A 26,214-nucleotide genomic window follows, 5' to 3' on the forward strand; every position below is an offset into this window, starting at 1 on the left:
CTCTCTCCCCCAATGGTAGCCATGAATCTCTACAGCAGCTCTCTTCCTCCTTGGGGCACTTACATAATTTTACTAAATCACAACATATTCAAAGCAACATAGTTAAGCCAAAATCAATCTTTAGTATTGCTAAGTGACTTTAAATTTGGGAAAAAAAACCAGGTCTCTGCAGAGGAATTGCCTCATAAAACAAAGCTTTCTTTCAGAATTTTACCTCCCTTGAATAATTTTTACAAATTGATGACTTTGTCTTTAACGAATGGAATCCTCGCCAACACTCCTTTTTATACATAAACATTTTTACAAAATGCAATCATGAACAGGCACAGAGGCACAGAGGCCTGCCTCCCACAAACTTTAAAAGAATTTATAAAATAGGATTTTTTTTTTTTTTTTTTTTTACCATAACCTTTTCCTTATGTCTTTATGACATTCCTACTTCCTGCCTTAATGCTATGGCTCTCTGGGGATACTCTCCCATATACTCGTACTGTCAACTTCTCCCACAGAAGCACTCAGCCTCCTGTAGAGATTCTCTAGGCTTCAAGCAGCAGTGGGTGCCGTGTGCTAAAGAGAACAGTAGCATGGAAGGCAGAGAACCTCAACCTGTGGGCTCCATTTTGTGTCACCCTAGTTGTGACTGGAGCAAGTCATTTTCTTTCATGTGTAAACAAAGAGGTTAAAAACTATAAAGTGAGGGTTTAAGTAAAATGATTTCTAAGCTCCCTCTAGCCCTAAATTTTACGACTACCACATTAACATTTTTTTTAGGTAACATGGCTTAGATCAGTTAAAATAGCCATATCTTCAGAAGTCCTCAATGAATAAATCTAAAGGTGTAATTTTTGGCATTACGGCTGATATGGTGGGTAGAATTCTGAGATGGTCCTCAACATTCCCACACCAGTAGAATCTCACTTTTTTTTTGCCCTTTTTTATGGCTGCACCTGCAGCATATGGAAGTTCCCAGGCTAGGGGTTGAATTGGAGCTGTTGCTGGGGCCAATACACGAATAGGCCTACAGACCCGAGCCACCTCTGTGACCTATGCCGAAGCTTGTGGCAATGCCAGATCCTTAACCCACTGAGAAAGGCCAGGGATCTAACCTGCATTCTCATGGACACTATATCAGGTCTTAACCTGCTAAGCTACAAGGGGAACTTTTTTTTTTTTTTGCCAAGGCTCGATATGGGATCTCAGTTCCCAGGTCTGGTATTGAACCCAGGCAGCAGCATTGAAAGCACTGAGTCCTAACCACTAGACCACCAGGGAACTCCCTAAAATCTCCTCTCCTTGAGGAATGTAGACAGGACCTGTGAATATAATGCAATACCACTCTTTTTAATTTTTTTTTTTTTTAGGGCCACTCCGGCAGCATATGGAGATTCCCAGGCTAGGGGTCTAATTGGAGCTACAGCTGCCGGCCTACACCACAACTTATGGCAATGTCAGATCCTTAACCCACTGGGCGAGGCCAGGGATCGAACCCACAACCTCATGGTTCCTAGTCATATGCGTTTCTGAGCCATGTACCACTGAGCTGCACCATGACAGGAACTCCCTAATTTTTAAATTATAGTTGATATACAATGTTCTATCAATTTCTACTGTACAGCAAAGCGACCCAGCTTTTTATATATATATATATATATATATATATTATACACACACATATTCTTTTTCTCATATTATCTTCTATCATGTCGTGTCACAAGTGACTGAATATAGTTCCCTGTGCTATACAGCAGGATCTCATTGCTTATCCAGTCTAAATGTAATAGGTTGGATCTAACCCCAAACTCTCAGGCCATCCTACTCCCTTCCCCTCCTCCTTGGCAACCACAATTCTGTTCTCTATGCCCATGAGTTTGTTTCTGTTCTATAGATAGGTTCATTTGCGCCATATTTTAGATTCCACATATAAATGATATCATATGGTATTTGTGTTTTTCTTTCTGACTTACTTCACTTAGTATGAGAATCTCTAGTGATGTGAGACCACTTTTATGATTAGGTTACTTTATACGGAAAACCTAATAGGATAGTCACACTCATGATTAAAGTTATGGAAGAATCCATCTGGGCACACTGGGGAAAGAGATGCTCCTGCTGGCTCTGAAGAAGTGAGCTGCCATATTGTGACAGGGGTACATGGCAAGGAACTGCAGCGGCCTGCTGACGGAGACCCCTGGCTGATGGCTGCAAGAAAAAGGGACCTTGGTCCTTTTACAACTGAAAGGAACTGAATTTTAACAAGGACCTAAATGAGCTTAAAGAGGACTGTGACCTCCAGATGAGAATGCAGTCCTGCTGACACCTTGATTTCTGCCTTGTTAAGACTAGCATAGAACCCAGTTATGCTGTGCCCAGACCCAACTTACAGAAACAAAGATGATAAATAGGTGGAGTTCCCGTCATGGCTCAGTGGTAACAAACCTGACTTGGATCCATGAGGATGCGGGTTCCATCCCTGACCTCGTTCAGTGGGTTAAGGGTCTGGCATTGCTGCAGCTATGGTGTAGGCCAGCAACTACAGCTCCGATTTGACCCCTAGCCTGGGAACTTCCATATGCCATTGGTGCAGCCCTAAAAAAAGAAAAAAAAAAAAAAAAAAAAAAAAAGATAAATAGGTAGCGGTTTTTTCTTTTCTTTTCTTTTCTTTTTTTTGGTCTTTTTAGGGCCACACTTGTGGCATATGGAGTTTCCCAGGCTAGGGATCTAATCGGATCTATAGCTGCTGGCCTATACCACAGCCACAGCAACTCAGGATCTGAGCTGAGTCTGCAACCTACACCACAGCGCACGGCAATGCCAGATCCTTAACTCACTGAGTGAGGCCAGGGATCAAACCCGAAACCTCATGGTTCCTAGTTGGATTCATTTCCACTGCGCCACGACGGGAACTCCAATAGGTAGTGTTTTAAGCTGTTAAATTTGTAGTAATTTTTTATGAGCAAGAAAAGTAAGTAGGGGAGGCATTTACGGTTCCGACTGTCCTTTTGAAGTTCCTCAAATGATAATTTATATATAGCTACACTCATTCTAGGTACATTTTACAAAACTGTCACTTTTTTGCAACTACTAAACCAAGCTCCCAAAATTAGATCTTATAGGGAGGTACCAGACAAAGTCTAATTAAGTTTTAAATTTCTTAACAAGGAGTTCCCGTTGTGGCTCAGTGGTTAATGAATCTGACTAGGAACCATGAGGTTGCGGGTTCGGTCCCTGCCCTTGCTCAGTGGGTTAACGATCCGGCTTTGCCGTGAGCTGTGGTGTAGGTCGCAGATGCGGCTCGGATCCCGCATTGCTGTGGCTCTGGCGTAGGCTGGCAGCTACAGCTCCAATTAGACCCCTAGCCTGGGAACCTCCATATGCCGTGGGAGCGGCCCAAGAAATGGCAAAAAGACCAAAAAAAAAAAAAAAAATTTCTTAACAAGAAAATAAATTAAAACTGCCACCTTCTTTTGCAAATTCAATGGCATTGCTCTGATTTCAAATGTATCTGATAATTATAAGTTCATTTCCACACAGATCTGGATAAAACTTTAGGCTATAATATGTTCTTTAAATATTACTACATTCAGTAAAAAACTGATTTAGTTATGGCACTGGAATTTCAAATCTGGATGAACCTTTAGAGATATTTAATATGACTCAACTTGAGGTCAGAGAAGTTGGAACTTGCCCACATGTCAAGGAAATTAATGACATGGGAAGGTTTTATACTCTCTTATCCTCCCTCTCATCCTAAACTTTTATTAGAGCATTTCACTGTCCTTTTTGGGATCTGACCATGTTTAGAATTAATTCACTCATTTATTCAACATTAACTGAACATCTACTGTATAAAAAGATTGTTCTAGGCTCAGAGTAGCACACAAAAATATGTAAAACATGGTTCTTGCCCTCAAGAGTTTATGGTCTAGTAGAAAATTTCCCCTTGAATGCTAAGGACACTAAAGATATTAACAGGGTTTACATATCCCTAGGAATAGAGAAGTTAAATAATGATAATGCCTTCTCAAGGCGATGATCCCAAGAATTTTTGGATCAGTGATGAAACTTAGGAGAAATGAAAAGCTCCAATCTTCCTCATTAGTAAGTACAAGTAATTTATACGGATCTCAAAAAGTGGCTGAAAAAAGCAGTAGATACTACTTTATAAGAGGACAAAAGTAAGACTCGTCAGGTCCTAGGATGATTAAAAAAAAAAAACAAACTTCTTGCTAAGTTGCATATTGAGATAGATTGTTTCCAGTCTTTTAGCTCCTTAATAAGACAAGCAGGCAGAGGAAAGTAGTACCTAGAGGCTGAAAATCAGAGAAGGCAGCTGGATATAATTTCTATCTAGTATATTAATACAGGATTATCTCATTCAATTTTCACAAGAGTCCTGAGGCAAGTATTCTATTATCACTGCTCTGCACATCAGGAAACTGAGACTTTGAGAGCTTCAGTGATTTTTCAAGGTCACAAAGCTAGTAAGTAGAAGGGATTCAAAATCAGGTTTGAGTTTAAAACCAAAACTTATGCTTACAAATGTCTTGCATATAGTGGACTCTCAATAAATTCTAGATGTTGGGACTGTCTCTATAACAAAGCATTGCTATGCCAATGAGCAGAAGTGATGAAAAACAGTTGGGTCATTAGAAGTCGAGAGGTTCACAGCTGTATATCCTATAATTTGACACTTTAGTTGAGAAACTGACACTTTAGTATATACATATGTCTTTTCTGTTCTGTGGTATCCTTTAAAGGGATATCGACTTTCCTTGTTACATGGCCTCATTTAAGTGATTTTAGGCTTTTGTTATTGGTTTCGTCACCAAAGAGTAACATCAGAAAAGTGAAGAAAAAAAAAAAAAAAAAAAAAAAAAACCAAAAAACTGGAGTTCCCGTCGTGGCACAGTGGTTAACGAATCCGACTAGGAACCATGAGGTTGCGGGTTCGATCCCTGCCCTTGCTCAGTGGGTCAGGGTTCCGGTGTTGCCGTGAGCTGTGGTGTAGGTCGCAGACGCAGCTCAGCTTGGATCCTGCGTTGCTGTGGCTCCGGCGTAGGCTGGCAGCTACAGTTCCAATTCGACCCCTAGCCCGGGAACCTCCATATGCTGCAGGAGCGGCCCAAGAAATGGCAAAAAGACAAAAAAAAAAAAAAAAAAAAAAAAAAAAGTGAAGAACACAGATGTGTCTACTAAGATGTTCCTGTGTAGGGTAAGAAGCTAGATTAGACAACTCCAAGAGTCTGTAGGATATGCATTACATGCCAGAGTGTGTCTGAGCTGTAAAGCCTGGTCCTGAACAGAGGAGACAACTGTAGGGGGAAAATGTTATATTTCATCTTCAAGAGAAGGGCACTACCTCCAAAATGTCATAGTTTACCAAAAGGACTTTATTCTTACCCAAGAATGGTCAACTCCTAGGCAAAGGGAACTGGGAGGAAATAGCCTAGAGCCTGTCTTCCTTTCCTAAGCTACTGAGAAGCATAGCTCAAAATGGGGAACCTGCATTGCCTTCTCCAGGATTACCTTTCAGCAAAGATTTTCAGGTTCCAGCAGCAATTTGGGATATACTGAGAGACAACATGACAGTGTGGAAAAAATACAGACTCTGGGATCAGAGAGCTCTGAGCTTGAATTGCAGCTCTACTTAGCAAGGAAACCAAGAGTAAGTGGCTTCATTTTACATTTCCTCAGCCATAAAGTGGGGGATAGGACCATCTACCTTTCAGAAGAAATACCGGGGGTTGCAGAGGGCACCCTGTAGGAGTTATGTCACAGGTCTTAACTATTTATTTTCTTGGCTTGTCAGCTAGTAAGGTAAACTGTACACACAGGATGACTATAAAGAATGAAGGACAACCATGTTATAAATTATGGTTTTCAATTTAAGTAGGCTTGTACTGGGGTATGAGTATAAAGGCCATGGATTATATTTGTGTGATTATTTGCTGTACTACAGTTCCAGGTACATGGGGGTCACAACTGGACCTATGAGTTTACTAAGTCTCTACCATCTTACAGTGCTTTATGATGGGTCTTTACTGTTCCCCCAAATCTTTTATTCTCTTGGCAGAAATAAAAAGATTCTAAGTCATACGTGCAATAGCTCATTCTAGAGCTCCAACTCTAATTTCTCACTTTTCCATCACCGGATGCCATGGGGAAAGAGTCGTGTTCAATTTTCCATTACCTTCTTCAGCAGATGAGGTAAATCATTCAGACAGCCCTTCAGAGGTTATACATCTAATTTTATGCCCAGAACGCCTATGAATAAGCAATAGAACCAATTCCTCTTAAGTGCTAACAAAAGAGATGACCTATAGTAGAAACACACTATAGTTCATGGAGGAAGGTTCTTTCTCCAAAAGGTCAAAATTCACCAAGGACATCACATTCTTGCCTGAGACTTGCCATTTTCACATGGGTCAGGCAGAATGAAAGAAAGAGCCTTGTCAAAAAAAAAAAAAAAAAAAAATCTGGCATTTTTCTTCTGGAGGGATTAGATCATGCTGTAATGTAAATCTGCAGCCACCACCTGCCTGGGTTCTCCAACTGTTTGGAGGAACATTAGCTCTCTAAGATGTTTTTTTTTTTTTGTCTTTTTGTCTTTAGTTGTTGTTGTTCTTGTTGTTGCTATCTCTTGGGCCGCTCTCGCGGCATATGGAGGTTTCCAGGCTAGGGGTCGAATCGGAGCTGTAGCCACCGGCCTACGCCAGAGGCACAGCAACGCAGGATCCGAGCCGCGTCTGCAACCTACACCACAGCTCACGGCAACGCCGGATCGTTAACCCACTGAGCAAGGGCAGGGACCGAACCCGCAACCTCATGGTTCCTAGTCGGATTCATTAACCACTGCGCCACGACGGGAACTCCTCTAAGATGTTAAAAGACATTTTGGGGCAAGTCAAGTTTAGGAACTAAAGCACTCTCTTGGAGATTAATAATGTACATGAGCATATTAAAAAGCTGGCAGGAGTCGTGCTGCAGGAAGAAATTCTGTAAAACCTAGCATTTTCCAAACTTATTTGAACCACGGACCACTTCTTTTTTGGTTTTGTTGTAAACCCACAGAACCATTAACATATTGCAGTAGATAATGTTCTTCACAATGCTGTTTGGGAAATTCTGTGCTAAATTATGTCTAAAGACAGGTTTGCAAGCTCTAAAATAGCCAAGGAAGAGACAGTGCCAGGGCCTCTAATAGGTGCCAATTTCTGAAGGTCCTAACCTTTTGGGGGAAAAAAAACGAAGACAGCTGAGACTGAGAGCAGCAGGCAGACAAAAGTACTCCTGTCTCTCCCTCCGCCTCTTTCCCCTCCCCTCATATGGGTCAGAGGCTCCACTCTGAATCTTGTCTTATTAGCACTTCTCACACCAACTTGCACAGCTTGTATATTCCTTTTTCTCTCCTAGCTTCTTGAGGGCAGAAACCTGTGCCCTGCAGTACTGCCCATGCTGCGGGCTGAAGAAATGGATGAACCACACCAAATCTGGTTACCTCATCAACCTCATGATGGAAGCAGCTGGCATTTATTAAACATTAACTGCATGACAGGAACGAGGTGAAGTGCTTTATGTAGATTTATCCTCAGAACAATCTCATGAGGTGGTAATATTATCCTGAGTTTAAAAACATAGAAACTTTAGTTCAGTAATTACTGGAATCTCCTCAGCTAGTCAATGATGGAGCCAAGATTCGAATCCAGACTTGTGTTCTTAACCATGACACTTTTCTTCCTCTTGCTTCCTAAGACTCATCTCAGCAGTGAATTTCCATGATTCTGTGGAGGAAGAATTGGTACAGGACTCAAACTGCTGGAAAAATCAGTAGTATGACTATTAGGATCAGAAAGGTTTAAAAGCAACGGGAAGACGGCAAGGAGAGCCTGCAAAAGATAGGTTCATCTGGCAGAGGGAAGGACCCTGGAATGGTAGCTGAGCACATGCTAGTCTTTCCATGGGCACTGCAATACATCGGTTAATGTTACTTACATCATCATCTCCTTAAGCAAGGAAGAAGGTGAAATATATGTCAAGTCTAAAAGATAGGGATTACACTAAAAAAGCAAAAATAAATAAATACAAATAAAAGATACAGGTTATAGGAGTTTCCATTGTGGCTCAGGGGAAATGAATCTGACTAGCATCCATGAGGACATCCAGGTTTGATCTCTGGCCTTGCTCAGTGGGTTAAGGATCCAGTGTTGCTGTGAGCTGTGGTGTAGGTTGCAGATGTGGCCTGGATCTGGCATTGCTGTGGTGTGGCCTAGGCCGGTGGCTACAGCTCTGATTTGACCCCTAGCCTGGGAACCTCCATATGCTGTGGGTGCATAAAGAGACAACGACAATAACAAAAATAATAAAATCAAATAAAATATTTTTTTAAAAAGATAGGGGTTACAGAATACAATGGATTCATGACATTGGTTTGTTTTTTGGGTCTACCACCAAAGGTGAGGGGTTGGTTATTGGCCTGAGATCCTATGTGTTGTTCACATCTATCAAGGTGTTCAATCTCGCATTCATTTGCTGATCAAATATTTGTAGAGTGTCTACTATATACTATATATTGTCCTAGACAGGGAATATATCCACGAACAAGAGAGATAAGCATTCTAGGAAACACAGACAAATAACAAACATACACATAGGTACATGAGAAAATACCAGATAATGATAAAAATTATGATACAGGCTGATGGAGCTACCGAGGAAGTGATTTATATGAGTTACAGGAGCCAAACACACAGAGATCCTGGGATAAAGCACCTGAGGTGAAGAAACGGCCAGAACAAAGGCTTTCAGGTGGGAATGAACTTGCTATCTCTAACATATAAAAGAGGAATAAGTGGAGTAGAGTGAACTAGTAAGAAAGGGATATTAGATGTACTCAAAGAGTATACAAGGGCCATGCTATATGGAGTCTTGTAATCCAAGTTAAAAGAGACTACCCACCCAGGGAAGGCTGGATGGGAAAAATCGGGTCAAGATTCAGGGTATTTTGGAAGCAGAGGCACGGATATACCAAAGAAATAAATACAGGGGTGAAAGAGTATGGAATCAGGGCTAATGCTCACTTTGAGCTCCTGGACAGATGAGGAATAATTCAGTTAATAAGTATTTATTGAGGGCCTACTATCTATGTACAATCATAGTAGTCTCTGCTGTACTTGATTAGCCATATTTGTGAAAGCAGAAGATTTCAGGTTAATGTCTTTTTTTTAAAATTATGAAAGCTATAGACAACACGGTTATTTTTTTAAAAATAATTCATATTGAGTAATTAGGGAAGGCCTCTTTGAAGAAATAGTAATTACCCAGGTAAAGAGTATATTTAGGGTTCTAAAAAAATCTGAGCTTTTAAACAGATAATACAAATATTCTCATGGTAAATTAAATTCATATTTTTTGTTTGTATTTTTGCCTTACTTTGTGGACTACATAGGAATGATATTTAGTTCTTAGCTGCTATAGTGGGTTGAATGGTGGGCTCCCCAAAGATATGTCTACATCTTAGCCCCTGGAACTTGAAAAGACAGACACACGGGAAGAAGGAGGGGGAAGGCCATGGGAAGACAGAAGCAGTGATTGGAGTTCTACAGCCACAACCTGAGGAATGACTAAGCTATCAGAGGCTGGATGAGGCAAGCCTCAAGTCTGCAGAAGGAGCATGGCCCTGCCAATATCCTGATTTCAGATTCGTGCCCTTCAGAACTGTGAAGTAAATTTCTGTTGTCTCAGATCACTGTGTTTGTGGTAATTTGTCACGGCAGCCCAGGAAATGAATATACTTGGCTTCTCCCTCTTATTTAGCATGAATCTAGGCCAGTTTCCTCTAAATATCTATCTTTTACACTCAGGGAATCCAAAGTTACACAGATAAAACAAACTAAGAAGTCAAAACAAATGCCAAATATCATATATCTCAAAGCCAAGCATATTTCTGTATATCAGATATGACTATATCTGCCTCTATTAGCAAGGATAATGAGGCATGAACTCTATGGAGAGACTAAACATCCCAGGAAATGACTTGAAGTCATTTGAAAGAAACACTTTATCTTTTTTTTTTTAACTACTAGGTTGCACTTCCCTTTGCTATCATTACCCTGAATCATTCTACTTTGTACATCCTATAATTTAATGCAGATAGTGATTCATCCTATATAACTGTTCTTTAAAGCAATTCTATTGTCTTTAGTTGGACTTTTCAAAAAAAGGTAGGCAAATATAAAAAGGAGCTTATTAATTTTATTTTTACAATAAGTGGTGACTTCAAATCTTCTCTTTGGATTTACAGATGCTATTAAGTTTGTTTTGTTTTGTTTGACCCTGTGGTATTATACACACATACCAAACCTCCAAGATTTAATTAATTTGCTTTCAAAGGATTCCATAAAGGTCAGAAAAGATATTATCATTTTTAATTTTTTCCTTTTTGGCCACACCCAAGGCATGTGGAAGTTCCCGGGCCAGGGATTGAACCTGCTCCAAAGCAGCAACCTGAGCCACAACAGTGACAATATCAGTTCCTTTACCCACTGAGCCACAAGGGAACTCCTGAAGAAGTACTTTAAATAAATGAAAAAAACAAGCAAGGAGACAAATGCTATTTAAAGAAGTTATGTGGGAGTTCTCGTTGTGGTGCATTGGAAACTAGGAACCATGAGGTTTCGGATTCGATTCCTGGCCTTGCTTAGTGGGTTAAGGATCTGGCGTTGCCATGAGCTGTGGTGTGGGTCACAGACACAGCTTGGATCTGGTGTTGTTGTGGCTCTGGTGTAGGCTGGCAGCTAAAGCTCCGATTGTACCCCTAGCCTGGGAGCCGCCATATGCCTCGGGTTCGGCCCTAAAAAGACAAAAGACAAAAAAAAAATTATGTGTTGGAGTTCACATTGTGGCTCAGTGGAAACAAATCTGACTAGCATCGATGAGAACACAGGTTGGATCCCTGGCCTTGCTCAGTGGGTTAAGGATATGGCGTTGCTGTGAGCTGTGGTGTGGACCAGTGGCTACACCTCTGATTTGATACCTAGTCTATGAATCTCCACATGCCTCAGGTGCAGTCCTAAAAAGACAAAAAATAAAAAATAAAAAAATAATGCTCAGGTGCAGTCCTAAAAAGACAAAAAAAAAAAAAAAAGCTCAATATCACTATTAAGAGAAATGCAAATCAAAACTACTATGAGATACCACCTCATACCAGTCAGAATGGCCATCATTAATAAGTCTACAAATAACAAATGCTGAAGAGGGTGTGGAAAAAAGGGAACCCTTCTACACTCTTGGTGGGACTGTAAATTGGTACAACCACTATGGAAAACAGTATGGAGATACCTCAGAAAACTAAATATAGAGCTACCATATGACCCAGCAATCCCACTCTTGGGCATATATCTGGACAAAACTTTCCTTGAAAAAGACACACACACCCGGCATATTCACTGCAGCACTATTCGCAATAGCCAAAACATGGAAACAACCTAAATGTCCACTGATGGATGAATGAATTAAGAAGATGTGCTACACACACACACACACACACACACACACACACACACAGGAATACTACTCGGCCATAAAAAGGACAAATTAATGCCACTTGTAGCAACATGGATGGAACTAGAGACTCTCACACTAAGTGAAGTCGGAAAGAGAAAGACAAATACCATATGATATCACTTATATCTGGAATCTATGGATTTGGAGAACAGACTTGTGGTTGCCAAGGGGGAGGGAGAGGGAGTGGTAGGACTGGGAATCTTGGGTTAATAGATGCAAACTATTGCATTTGGGATGGATAAGCAATGAGATCCTGCTAGATAGCACTGGGAATTATATCTAGTCATTTGCGATGGAGCATGATGGATGAAAATTTGAGAAAAAGAAATGTACATATGTATGTGTGACTGGGTCACTTTGCTGTACAGTAGAAAACTGACAGAACACTGTAAACCAACCATCATGGAAAAAAAAATCATTAAAAAAAAAAAGACAATAAATAGGAGTTCCTGCTGTGGTGCAGCAGAAAAGAATCCGACTAGGAACCATGAGGTTGCAGATTCGATCCCTGGCCTCGCTCAGTGGGTTAAGGATTTGGCATTGCTGTGAGCTGTGGTGTAGGTCGCAGACTCGGCTTGGCTCCTGCGTTGCTGTGGTTGTAGCGTAGGTTGGCAGCTGTAGCTCCAATTTCACCCCTAGCATGGGAACCTCTGTGTGTCATGGGTGTGGCCCTAAAAAGCAAAAATAAATAAATAAATAAATAAGTAAAGTTATGTGGATCAAGAAAATGAAATAAAGGGAGTTCCTATTGTGACACAGTGGAAATGAATCTGACTAGTATCCATGAGGATGCAGGTTCGATCCCTGGCTTCGCTCAGTGGGTCTGGGATCCAGCGTTGCTGTGAACTGTGGTGTGGGTCACAGATGCAGCCTGGACCCCATGTTGCTGTGGCTGAGGTGTAGGCTGGCAGCTGTAGCTCTGACTGACTCCTAGCCTGGGAACTTCCATATGCCACAGGTGCGGCCCTGAAAAGCAAAAAAAACAAAAACAAAAAAACAACAAAAAAAAAGACATCTGTGTTTGCAGATGTCATGATCTTATATTAGAATATCTTAAGAAATCCACCAAAAAATATTGAATAAACAAGACTGTGTGTATGAAACCAGAGTCAATGCTTTGGAGAGAGTTATAAATCACACACTGCAGTATCCAATGGTAAAATTAAGACATTTAGTTGGTTTCAGATAACCCAAAAACTAATTCATTGCTAGCAGATCTGTGCTATAATATAAAAAATGACAAAGGAAGTTTTTCACTGATGGGAAGGGAGACCAGATACAATTTAGATATTCAAAAATAAATGAAAAACACTCAAAATGGTAAATATGTTAGTAAATGATAAATGTCGGTAAGTATAAAAATCATTTTTTTGGAGTTCCCATCGTGGCGCAGTGGTTAACGAATCCGACTAGGAACCATGAGGTTGCGGGTTCAGTCCCTGCCCTTGCTTAGTGGGTTAACGGTCCGGCGTTGCCGTGAGCTGTGGTGTAGGTTGCAGACGTGGCTCGGATCCCGCGTTGCTGTGGCTCTGGTGTAGGCTGGCGGCTACAGCTCCGATTCGACCCCTAGCCTGGGAACCTCCATATGCCACGGGAGCGGCCCAAGAAATAGCAAAAAGACAAAAAAACAAACAAAAAAAAATTTCTAAAAAAATAAATAAATAAAAAAAAATCATTTTTTTGTTAATGGCCAAAAAAAAAAAAAAAAACCATAACCGTTGAAACCAAAAATCCTAATATATGATAGGGATGATAACATACAGATGAAACATAAACAACGATTATAGCATAAAGGATGGGGTGATGGTAAATGGAACTGTATGATTCCAAGGTTCTTACATTTCACTTGAAATGGTACAATACTAACTTTAAACTATGAAAAGTTTAATTTCTAAAGAAGCCACTAAATTATAAAATGCCAAGAGGCATAGCTAAAAGGTCACTAGAGGGAGTTCCTGTTGTGGTGCAGTGGAAAAGAATCTGACTAGTATCCATGAGGATTGCAGGTTTGATCTCTGGCCTCATTCAGTGGGTCAGGGATCTGGCATGGCCGTGAAGGTTGAAGACGTGGCTCAGTTACCACATTGCTGTGGCTGTGGCGTAGGCTGGCAGCTGTAGCTCCGATTTGACCCCTAGCTTGGGAACTTCCATATGCTGTGTGTGCAGCCCTTAAAAAAAAAAAAAAAAAAGTCACTAGAGTTCAATGTCTGGAAGTGATGCACCTTAAAGACAAAGATAGGCTGAACATAAAACAACAGCATGCAAACAGTAACTATCTAAAAAGCTGTAGTAATTGTATCAACACCAGATAAAACAGACTTCAAGTCATAATGATGAAAGGGTCAGTTCATCAGGAAAACAGAGTAATCATAATGATTAAATATTCATGCCCTTAGACTGACATCATTTAAAGGGAAATATATATAAATTCACACACCATACTTGGAGATTTTAACATTCTACTCTAACTGATAGAGCAATTAAGACAAAAAAGTCAGTAAGGACATAGAAAATCTGAACACTATCTATCAACCACCTTGACCTAACTGACATTTCTGTAACACTAAATTCAAAAGTGCACAATGCACATTCTTTTCAAATGTATATGAAACTTTCATTAAAACATTGACCATAGGCATTTCTGCTGTGACGCAACAGGATCGGTGGCATCTTAACGGCACCAGGATGAAGACATGTCCTCAAAAAGACTAAGACAAGTATGTTCATAGTGGCTTAAGTCAAGATAGTTCATAACTGGAAACAGCCAATGTGTCCAACAGAAGAATAGATTAACAAATTGTGGAATATTCATATGATGGATTACAATTCATAAAAAAAGAATAAACTATTGTAAATGCAACAACATGTGTGGATCTCAAAAACACACTGAAAAACTTTAGAAAGAGTGTACGCTACATAATTCCATTTGTATGATATTCAAGAACAAACAAAATTAATCTACGGTGGAAACATACACAGAAGCAAATTTGTCTCTTGATAACTGGTAGCAGAAACTGACTGTGAAAGGGCACAGTAAATAACTACTGAACTTCAGTTAATATTGATGCTGAAGCATTTAGGAGTGAGGTAGACTTATGTCTTTAACTCTGAATGCATCAAAAAATAAAAGAGATTGACAATTAGACGAATATATGTATAGATAACCTATCAGTGAAATACAGCAAAATGTTAACTGAGCTGGACATATGGATGTTCTCTAAATAATTACTTCAACTTTATGTTTGAAGTGTTTCATAATAAAATGTTGGACAAAAACTGTATTTTTAATTCCTCTGCTCTCTTATATTGCCTGTACAAACTGGAACCGACTTTGTATGAAGTAAACCAATAGGGTGCTATTCTCGGAGTCATGATTTTATCTTAAAATTTTTTTAATACAAAAATATAAAAAAAACCCAAACCATTCCTTCTCAACAAAGAATGAATTTGGATAGCGATTTTAGCTTCACATTATATGTCATAACTTTGGCTCTGACCAGAGAACTTCTGAATTTCAAGCACTGTGCCTCAGCATAAATGCCTACTTCCAAAACCAAAAACCAAAAACCAAAAATCAAAAAAAAAAAAAAAGCCTATTTCCAAGACTAATCATTTAAATATGGGAATATACCTTGACTATAGCCTTTAACAGAAGAAAATATATTTGCTGAACTTGGCCTCTGAGGGTGAAATACAAGGCTCATACAATGTCAATAAAATAGACAAAAATCAATGTCAAGAAAAACTTACATATTTCTATTAAGGAGGGGTAGTCACATAACAAATTACAGATTCAATGTTCATAGCTTCCAGGAAAAACTTTTGAGTTTCATTACCTTTATCTAGAGATGCCCCAGCCATATGGTAAAAGCTCAATGCAGTGTCTACATCATTAATATTCTTTAGGAAGGTAAAGAAGTTCTCCACTTCCTGAAACGTCAGACCCTGAAAGAAGAAAGACAGTAAAGTAAGGCAGGAACCCCCACAAAAAGCAGCATAAAATGCAGAAAACTAGGCAGTTATTTATGTCTATAAATCAGAAATTTATGCTATGTCTAAAAGAGAGACTGAACAAATTAGTCAAGATATGTCAAGTCTGTATACAAAAGGGGAACAAAATTCTGGAGTTTTACCCTGAGAAAGGCATTCTGGCTAACTGCTTTCCCCTCATATGTAAAATCTGACATGAAGCTGTTTAGTAATGGCTGGATGTCTTTAATAAAAATATTCCTAACCATGCCATCCAATTAGTCACAGTATCTGCTGTGACATTTCCTAAACAAGCTGTAGTCACTTGGTCTGTTACACATCTTAAAAAGCAGGACCTGTCAAGACTTTCATTTTAATAATCTACTTACAGGCCAGCTAAGCTTTTTGAGGCTTAATCTAATTAAAGAACCACAAAGTCAGTGATATACATGGGAAGAATTCCAGAATTTAGCAGAACCCAAGCAACTGGGAAAGCTGTTCATTATCTCAATTTAAAAGCTACTAAGGAAGCAAATTGCCATGTAACTTTAATCTGATGAAATTCTGTGAACAAATTCTCTTCAAATGCTGGTCAAAGATTTGCTGATCTTTAATTCACTTTCCATGGTGGCTGAAGAGAGTAGCTGGATAAATAGGGATTACAGGGAGGAAGATCTCCTATTGGCCCATTTCCCATTTCTCACACATCATGCTGTGATGGAAATGAAGACAATTTCTAAGAAGTGAGTAACACTAGGGAGACACTGAGGTTAATGCCTTCTAATGAAGCATCAGGTCCTTAATGGATTGCAGATGTGGACTGGCTTCTACTTAGTACTGCTCCTCTTCTGATTTCCATTTCTCCAAACTACAGAGCCTAAGAATCCACTCAGTAAAAGGGAAAGAAATCTTAATGCAGACAATCTGTAGTACTTTCCTGGTACTCTCCAAACTGGCCAATGGTACCTTTCTCATTTTACAAATCAAACTAAGAGTTAAAACACTGTGTGATTATGCCCCATGATCTTTTTAGTTTTCCCCCCCAGAATTACAGAACTTAAAAAAACCTTTTGTGGAATATTATGAGCATGTAGAAAGGTGCATCAAACATAAATGCACAGCTTAACAAACTGTTGTAAAGTGAACACCCATAAAAACTCCATTCAGACATGTATAACTGAATCACTCTGTTGAAGAATAGAAATTATAACATTTTAAATCAGCTATACTTCAATTAAAGTTTAAAAAATGGAAAAAAAAACCAAAAACCCTCAAGTCAAGAAACAGATCCCAGAAGCCTCCCTCCCTTTCCCAACATGGCCCCTCCCAGTCATGAACCTCTTCTCCCAATGAAAACTAGTCTGACTTTTAGGGGATTTGTTTCCTTGCTTTTTATAAAAATAGCTTTATCCTCTATTTATGCATCTTTGAACATATATTTAAGGAGTCTAAATATGTCTGCTTTTGGATTTTATAAATGCCATGCAGTATGTATTACCTATGGCTTCTGTCTTTACGATTTTTCCCTGTTTTTGTATATATTTGTGTTCAGTCACTTTAATTGCTATAAGTATTTCACTATGTGAATATCTGTTCTACTTGGGCTAGTTCCAGTTTTTGGCAATTATGAACAGTGGTGCATCTGTATTTAAGCATTCATTAAGACATTTATGAAATACCCACTCTCTATTAAGCTCCACGACTTCTGGCAGTGAACTGGAAGGCCTATATTAAATAATTTTCTCCCAACCTGAGGTCATGAGAATCATGATCTTGACACAGAGCACCCAGAGGTAGCGTTCACTCCTTGTACAAACGCCACAGTATGCTATCTAATGTAAGCACTAAGCTAGAAACATTGTAAGAGCAGAATTCCACTGGATCAGAAGCATGGGTTCTATAATGTCCCCAGCTTGTGGATGGATACCATACCATCCACAATACCATCTTCTCTTCCTCTCTAACAAAAGACATGCAGAGGTGGAAATAACCTAAGCGTCCATCAGTGGATGACTGGATAAATAGAATGTGATATATACATATAATGGAATAGTGTTCAGCCTTTAAAAGGAAAGAAGTTCTGATACACGTTACAATACAAGTGAGCCTTCAAGACATTACACCAAGTGAAATAAGCCAGTCATAAAAGGAAAAATACTGCATGATTTCACTTACACGAGGTACCTAGAGTAGTTACATTCATAGAAAAGTAAAGTGGTGGCTGCCAGGGGCTTGGGGGAACGGGATAATGGGGAATTACTGTTTAATGGATATGGAGTTTCATTTTGGGTGGTGTTGGTTGTACAGCACTGTGAATGTACTTAGTGCCACTGAACATTTAAAAGTGGCCAGGAGTTCCCGTCGTGGCTCAGTGGTTAACGAATCCGACTGGGAACCATGAAGTTGCGGGTTCGATCTCTGGCCTTGCTCAGTGGGTTAAGGATCCGGCGTTGCCGTGAGCTGTGGTGTAGGTTGCAGACTCGGCTCAGACCCCACGTTGCTGTGGCTGTGGTGTAGGCCGGCGGCTACAGCTCCGATTAGACCCCTAGCCTGGGAACCTCCATATGCCATGGGAGCGGTCCAAGAAATGGCAAACAACAAAAAAAAAGTGGTTAAAATGATAAATTTTCTTATGTATATTTTACCACAATTAAAAAAAGACATGCTCGGAGTTCCCGTCGTGGCGCAGTGGTTAACGAATCCGACTGGGAACCATGAGGTTGCGGGTTCGATCTCTGGCCTTGCTCAGTGGGTTAAGGATCCGGCGTTGCCGTGAGCTGTGGTGTAGGTTGCAGACACGGCTCGGATCCAGCATTGCTGTGGCTCTGGTGTAGGCCGGTGGCTGCAGCTCCGATTCAACCCCTAGCCTGGGAACCTCCATACGCCACAGGAGCGGCCCAAGAAATAGCAAAAAGACAAAAAAAAAAAAAAAAAGACATGCTAAAGCTTTTCTATTCTGCAGTTAAGATGTGGATTTCTACCAGTGAGGAGCAGATAGGGGTCTGAGTTTATGAAAGGGTTTTAAGGCTAAAAAGTTGACATAAAATTCCTAAAATAGAAAGAGCATGGTGGAAGTGCTTCCCACTCTGATAAACAGCGTCTAATGTGTGTTAGTTATCATGAAACATCAAACAGTATAGCTCAAGACCACAATGCTTACACTGAGAATTATTTGAGAACATAAAGAACAATCTGAACTGAGTGGTTATTCATTTGATGACTTAGAAAAATAGTGGAATACAAATCACATTATGCCATTACTAAATAAAAGGTATCTATTTCACACTTACTAACCACTCAGCACTATGCAAGGAGTAGTGGGGAAAATAAAACTGCATTGGCTATGGGCCTTGGTCTTATACAGCTGACAATTTTGATAAGCCTTCTTAAAGAAAAGATGATGCCATTCACAAAATTTTTATTTCTTGGTAACTACCTTGGTAAAAAATTCAGAGGTTTACTAGAATGAAGCTTGAATAAGACCATAACATAAGGTTTGTGGATGGAAAGTGACAGGATAGGCTTTTTGCAAGTTGAGCTGTTCAGGCTACTGTTTACAGCTACAGTTTACAGCTTAAGCACAATCTATTGTCAGGTGACTTGAACTGGAGACATCGTAGTCAAAAGAAAATATCCTTCTCTTAGGTTTGGCATCAAAGGAATTTTTTTTTTTTTTTTTTTTACATAGTATGGGGAAGTAGAAGAAGGAGGAATTATTTTATTCTGTGACCAACTATTCAACAAACCAATCTACCTAACTTTGGAAATAAGAACTTATATAAGACTAGGCTCTAAATGACGAAAAAAGATTAATACTTTGACAATAGAAATACTTTATGTTGTTTAAAATGAATTTGACATTAGAGAAGCTGTTAAACAAGCAAATAGAATTGTCTTTCAAAACTAAAAGCAATTAAAAAAAACTAAAAGCGATTGATAAAAATATTTAGAAGAAGCGAGTTCTCTTGTGACGCAGTGAGTTCTCTTGTGACACAGTGGGTTAAGGAGTGTTGTGATTGCAGCAGCCTGGGTAGCTGCTGGCATGGGTTTGATCTCTGGTCCTGCCCAGGAATTTTTAATATGCCATGGACACAGCCAAAACCAAGTCAAACCAAAACCAAAATCAAAAAACAGTATAAAAAATTTTTAGAAGAAAGAAGAAAATCTTTATGACAACATCTGACAAAATCTTTTTTTTTTTTGGCCTTTTTAGGGCCACATCTGTGGTATATGGAGGTTCCAGGCTAGGGGTCGAATCGGAGCTGTAGCTACTGGCCTACATCACAGCCACATCAATGCGAGATCTGAGGTGCAACTGGCACCTACACCACAGTTCACGGCATCCTTAACCCACTGAGCAGGGCCAGTGATTGAATCTGCATCCTCACGGATACCATTCAGATTCGTTTCTGCTGAGCCACGATGGGAACCCCCAAGACTTGACAAAATCTTCATGACGAGAAATTCTTTACATGACAAATCTTCTCTTTGGAAAAGGCAAAGAGATAGATATGACACCAAAAGCACAATCCATAAAACAAAAAGACCTGATAAATTAGACTTCATCAACATTAAAAACTTTTATGCTTCAAAATACTGAGAAAATAAGACAAATCACAGACCAAGAGAGAATATTTTAAAACCATATATCTGATAAAGGATTTTTTTTTTTTTTTTTGTCTTTTTGCCTTTTCTAGGGCTGCTCCCATGGCATGTGGAGGTTCCCAGGCTAGTGGTCGAATCGGAGCTGTAGCTGCCAACCTGCACCAGAGCTACAGCAACACAGGATCCAAGCCGCATCTGTGACCTACACCTCAGCTCACGGCAATGCTGGATCCTTAACCCACTGAGCGAGGCCAGGGATCGAAGCCGCAACCTCATGGTTCCTAGTCGGATTCATTAACCACTTGCCACGACGGGAACTCCTGATAAAGGATTTGTATCCAGAATTACATGAAGAACTCTTACAACTCAATAATGAGATAATAACTCAATTAAAAAAAAGAAAGATTTGAATAGACATCTTCAAAACAAGATATATCAATGGCTAATAAGTGCATGAAACAGTGTTCAGGATCATCACTTATTAGGGAAATGCATATTAAAATCACAATGAAATACCACTACAGATCTAAAAGAAGGTCTATAATCAAAAAGATAGGCAATAACAACTTTTGGTGAGGGTGTGGAGAAACTGGAATTCTCATACATTGCTGTGGAAATGTAACATGGTATAGCCACTTTGGCAAACAATTTGACAATTTCTAAAAAAGAATGTTACACCTAATTTTACTAGATGAGCCAGTCATCCACTCCTAGGAATCTCTGTATGAGAAATGAAAGCCTAGGTCCTCATGAAGATTTGAACATAAATGTTCATAGCAGACTTATTTATAATAGTCCCAATCTGGAAGCAATTCAAATGCTCATCAACTGGAGAATGGAGAAACAAAACATAATATACCTATACAATGGAATACCATACACTATTCAGTGATGAAAAGTTAAAAATTAGTATAAGCAGTAACATGGGTAAACCTAAAAAAGATTATGAAAGAAGCCAGTCATAAATGTCTACAATATTACATGAATGCACTTTATATGAAAATTCCAGAAAAAGCAAATCTATAGGGACAAAAGAAAGATTTACAGTCGTGTGGGGCTAGAGCGGAAATGGGGATTGACAACAAACTAGCATGAGGGATCTTTCCAGGGTGATGGAAATCTTCTAAAACTAAATTGCAGTGATGACTGCCTAACTCTGTAAATTTAAGAATCACTGATGGGTGAACTTTACACTTAATTTATACATATTTTTGATAAATAAACTATACCTCAATAAAACTGTTAAAAAGTAAAAAGCAGTTGTAGTAGAATGAGAAGAGAAGTAAGGGAAATTTAGCTTCCTCCAGAGTCAGCTATAAATACCTAGCGCTGACAGGCCATGGGGGGTATACATGTTGTATAACAATGATTTCCCTTGCCTTGTCCTTTAATCGGTCACGGCAAATTCATCTGCAAGGAATCTGTTCAATTGCTCTAGTTTCCTCTGTGGCCCACTAAAAAAATAAAACAATCTCCTTCCTTCTTCCTCATATGCTATGCTGTTCACCAATCTTATCTATCATATGCTCAATTTTCTGCTTAGTTTTTAAAAAACATTTATATTATTTTTATACCAGGTCATACATGGCTATAGTACAAAACGTTATACAATACAAAGCAATTCTTCCTTTACACCTGTCATCCAGTCTCCCTACATGAGATTACTGTCACCAATTTTTTGGTTACCCTTTCAGAGGTGTCACTATGTTTGTCTTGTTCCAAAAAAACATCTTCCCATTTCAAAGTCCAGACATTTCTTCAACTGGTTGGTGCCTGGCAGCAGGGGGAAATTATACCATTTCCACTACTTACATTTCTACAAGAATCTAATTATCCTGAAACATCACTTTCTTATGTTCATTTCTCTTGCGGACAAAAAATCAGTGATTTCCCACTGTCAACTGGAAAAACCCCAAATTTCTTAGCCTAGTTTTCAAGGTCCTCTATAATCTGCTTCCATAATTTACCTTTCTCGCTATCTCACTAAGAACCTGGAAGCTAGAGTCTAGCAACACTGTTTTTCTTGTTTCCCCCAAACCCTCCTGCTTATTCAAATCATGGAGAATAAAGAGTGGCAATAAACAGGCCCATAAGTAGGAAGATTATATAAGCTCTGGAGTGAGACAGTCCAGGGTTTGAATCCTGGTACCATCTCCTAAGATACTCTATGATCTGAGACAAATCATTTTGAATCCTGGTACCACCTCCTAAGATACTCTATGATCTAAGACAAATAACTATGGCTCAGAAAGTATTTTTCATCTAAAAAATGTGGATTTTGTCCAGCAAGCAGGATGTGATAATCAGGGGGAAAATAAATGAAATGCCTAGTACATAAAAAGTATTCAGCAAATGCTAGGTCAAAGTCCCTGGTAAACTGGCAGGCTCATTACCACAAAGCCTGCGGCAATGAATTTATTCAGTTATGCTCTGACATACACTCTCTTCTCTGGTAAGTGTAGGACCTTGAGGGATAGGAAATAGGGAAAAAGTGAGGTATATGAAACTAACTGTGAGGGGAAAACCAAAAATAAAAGGAGAAAAATCCATAAAATCTTAATAGTAATTCACAGTTTAGTATTCCTTTGGGTGAAGGACAGGTTTCAAAGCTAATCAGTAATCAAAGCAAATCAGTAAAGTAGAATTCTAATCTTTTTAGTTTAATGGCCACATTGCAGGTGCTATATTACACAGTGGCTTTGGTGGGCACCCAAAAATTGGAGTTCGAGTTTTTCAAGGGCTCTGCTAGCAATGTTGCTAGAATCTAATATTCTAGTATATATGCTGCTGAAGCGAGCACAAGGTAGAATCTAATATTTTATGAAGACCACAACGTGGTTCAACTTTCAAATATCTGTGAGAATAAGTGAAAAGGAGCACCCACATGAATATCATACATGGAAAACATGCAAGGTTAATAAACAGTTTTATTATAAGTGTTTGATAAATACTAACCCTACTTAAAGGTTAGTAGCAGTATTAACAAGCAAAATAATAAGAGAAGACTATTGGGGATAGGGCTATAAGAGGAAACACATAGCAAAAGCAAATACCTTTTTCTTTTTGTCTTTTTAGAGCCACACCTTGTGGCATACAGAGGTTCCCAGGCTAGGGGTTGAATCAGAGCTATAGCCGCCGGCCTGCACCACAGCCACAGCAACACCAGATCCGAGCTGTGTCTGTGACCTACACCACAGTTCACGGCAACACCGGATCCTTAACCCACTAAGCAAGGCCAGAGATCGAACCAGCGTCCTCATGGATACTAGTCGGGTTCGTTAAATGCTGAGCCACAACGGGAACTCCCAAAAGCAAATACTTTTATAACCTCTGCCTGTCAAAGTCCTACACTGTCTTTCATGCCAAGTTCAAACTGTACTTCCTCCAAGGTACAAGAATTCTCAGTCTCTTCAGCTGGTTCTAATCTTTCTCACTATTGCTCCCAAAAGATCTCATATCTTTAATGGGTACTTACCATACATTCATGAATGCATCTGACAAAAAACATTTTCCTACGAGACACCATATAGAGGATGGCAAAGATGAGTAATACAGTGCTCTCAGGAGCCTCAAAGTTGAGTGAATTGTCTTGTATTATAATTATTTATTATCTTCTCCCTCTACTATGAGGACAGAGACTAGGTTTTGCTCATTCCCATATTACCAATATTTAGAAGAGTGCCTGGCACATGGTGGGTGCTCAATAAACACTGCATATGAAATTATATGGTTCTTTGCATTTTTTTTTTTTTACTGGACTATTACAGACTATACATCTCTTGAGAATAGGTGGTGGTTTTGTTGATTTTTATCTTTCTCACAGCACCTAGGTTAGTGTCTTGAACATAGCAACATCTGCTATTGAACCGAACTGTAATTTTCAATTCATCTTTAAGTGGACTTGCTAAATTATTAAAGTTTGCAGCTTCTGCACTCTTAACCACAGAGAACCACCACTGCAAACTACACTTATGAAGTCTCAGAAAACTCTGCCTTTCTTTTAATGAAGAGAAGAAGAAAATTCAGGGGATGGAAAGTTAAAAAACAAAAACAAAAACTAAAGCTGAGACAGATTTGGTCTAGAAGAAAAATTCACAGAAAAAAATAATATTGAGAGGAATGCAGAAAATCTGGTAGAGGACAGGGACTAATCTTTAAAACAAAGTCAAAACAAAACATGTTTCCCATTAAAAAAAAGAGAGAAGAAAAATTTGTCTGTGTTATATAAGAAACAGGGTGGTTATTCAGAGCATGAATACAGTAATTTTTCCAGGCATAGCAGGTTCCCCAATTCTTTGAACTATTACTTAGGGACAAAATAGCTAGAGACACTAATGGAGCAGGTCCTTCTACAGCAGTGGCTCACAAGTTAGAATCAGCTTGGGGAGTCTTTTAAGAAATATTGATGCCTGGACTCTCCCACTGAGTTTTTGATTTAACTGGTTGGAAGAGGGCCCCAACAACCACATTTCTGAAAAATTCCCCAAGCGATCCTACTGAGAGACCTGGTCTAAAGTGCTGCTTTAGAGGAAGAGCATGGTTAGGAGAAACAATTTTGTTAGAAGGGCTAAGGTTTGCAATAGGAAGGCTTGGATTTTAGTTCAGTCTCTGGATTGATCATTAATTTCTCTTTTTCTCTGTCTCTATATTCTCCAAGTAGATATGAGATCTAACAAAGCTGTTATATTAAAAAAGAAAAATGAAGTGAAGTACTGCATGGTCATTAAGTAATACACAAATATTTATTTAGTACCACCACTGGGACCTCCAATCTTCTAGGTCTGGTTTGATATTTTGCACTGAACCCCAAATGGAAAATGATTAACATGAGCCCCCCAAAAACGTACATTGTCATGTTAACAAATCCAAAGTGCAATAAAAGAAGCAATCAGAAAGCAGATGGTGATTCCCCTTTAATGGGAAGTGGTCCTTACGACATGAACTGGTAAACTTAGGAGCAAAAGCTCTTCATTAATTCTCACTTTAGTTAATTGCTATGTTCACAAACTATTCCATCAACATGAGAGTACAATCAATCTCAATCTTACTGCTAAAGCAGGCTAGAAATTCTGGACCTGAAGCAATTAAGCAGCCCAGGTTTTCATCATCTGACAGAATTTGTCCTTTCACTTCAGAGCTCTTTTGCAAGGTCTTCAGGTCCTAAATTAACTCCTGCCAGATGTAAAGTACTCTATTCCTTCAAGGGAGCTATCTCCATCTCTCAATTTATTGCTTTTGTTTTATTTTATTTTTTATTTTTAGGGCCATACCTGCTGCATACGGACGTTCCCAGTCTAGGGATCCAATCAGAGCTACAACTGCTGGCCTATGCCGCAGCCACAGCAATGCCGGGTCGGAGCTGCAACTGTGACCTACAGGCAGCTTGTGCCAAACGCTGGATCCCTAACCCACTGAGCAACGCCAGGATCAAACCCAAATCTTCATGGATACTAGCTGGATTCTTAACCCGCTGAGCCACAACAGGAAATTCCCATTTATTGCTTTCAAATATAAATTCATAACAAAACATGAATTAGACAATTATTTTAAGGTCAAGTCAATGCCTGAACCAAAATTTATTTTTATTTTTTCCATTTTAGTTGGTTTACAGTGTTCTGCCAATTTTATACTGTACAGCAAAGTGACCCAGTCTGACTCACACTCACACACACACTCTTTTTTTCACATTATCCTCCATCACGTTCCATCACGGCAGGATCTCATTGCTTATCCACTCCAAATGCAACAGTTTGCATCTATTAACCCCAGACTCCCAGTCCATCTAACTCTCTCCTCCTGGACCAAACTTTAAAAATAAGTCTGGGGAGTTCCTGCTGTGGCTCAGTGGAAATGAATCTGACTAGTATCCATGAGGACACAGGTTCAATCCCTGGCCTCGCTCAGTGGGTTAAGGATTCAGTGTTGTTGTGAGCTGTGGTGTAGGTTGCAAACATGGCTTGGATCTGGTGTTGCTATGGCTGTGGCATGGGCCAGGGGCTGCAGCTCCAATTCCACCCTTATCCTGGGAACCTCCATATGCTTCGGGTTCGGCCCTAAAAAGACTAAATAAATAAATTA

General features: G+C 39.4%; 1 protein-coding gene and 1 long non-coding RNA gene across 5 annotated transcripts in view; both read right to left on the bottom strand.

Moving 5' to 3' along the window:
• The window catches only part of MICU1 (mitochondrial calcium uptake 1), a 242,021-nt gene that overhangs the window by 14,394 nt on the left and 201,413 nt on the right, over positions 1-26,214 (bottom strand). For 3 of the 4 annotated variants that reach the window (XR_014825569.1, XM_084992918.1, NM_001243605.1), the window contains 1 exon segment: positions 15,399-15,507. Coding sequence is in view for 3 of the 4 variants with exons in the window: in XM_084992918.1 (XP_084849044.1) it covers positions 15,399-15,507 (109 nt within the window). In the remaining variant the exon portion in view is untranslated. 4 annotated transcript variants of the gene reach the window in all.
• LOC146396877 (uncharacterized) lies at positions 19,194-25,810 on the bottom strand. The gene is made up of 3 exons (XR_014828135.1): positions 20,408-25,810; positions 20,050-20,117; positions 19,194-19,775 (listed from the first exon to the last, which is right to left on the bottom strand). It is a non-coding gene; the product is annotated as an uncharacterized LOC146396877 (long non-coding RNA).

Source organism: Sus scrofa, chromosome 14, assembly GCF_054392235.1.
Source record: "Sus scrofa isolate SSC_HxYL_T2T_F1_AM1 chromosome 14, Sscrofa_HxYL_maternal_Yorkshire_Landrace_v2.0, whole genome shotgun sequence".
Classification (NCBI taxonomy): Eukaryota; Metazoa; Chordata; class Mammalia; order Artiodactyla; family Suidae; genus Sus; species Sus scrofa.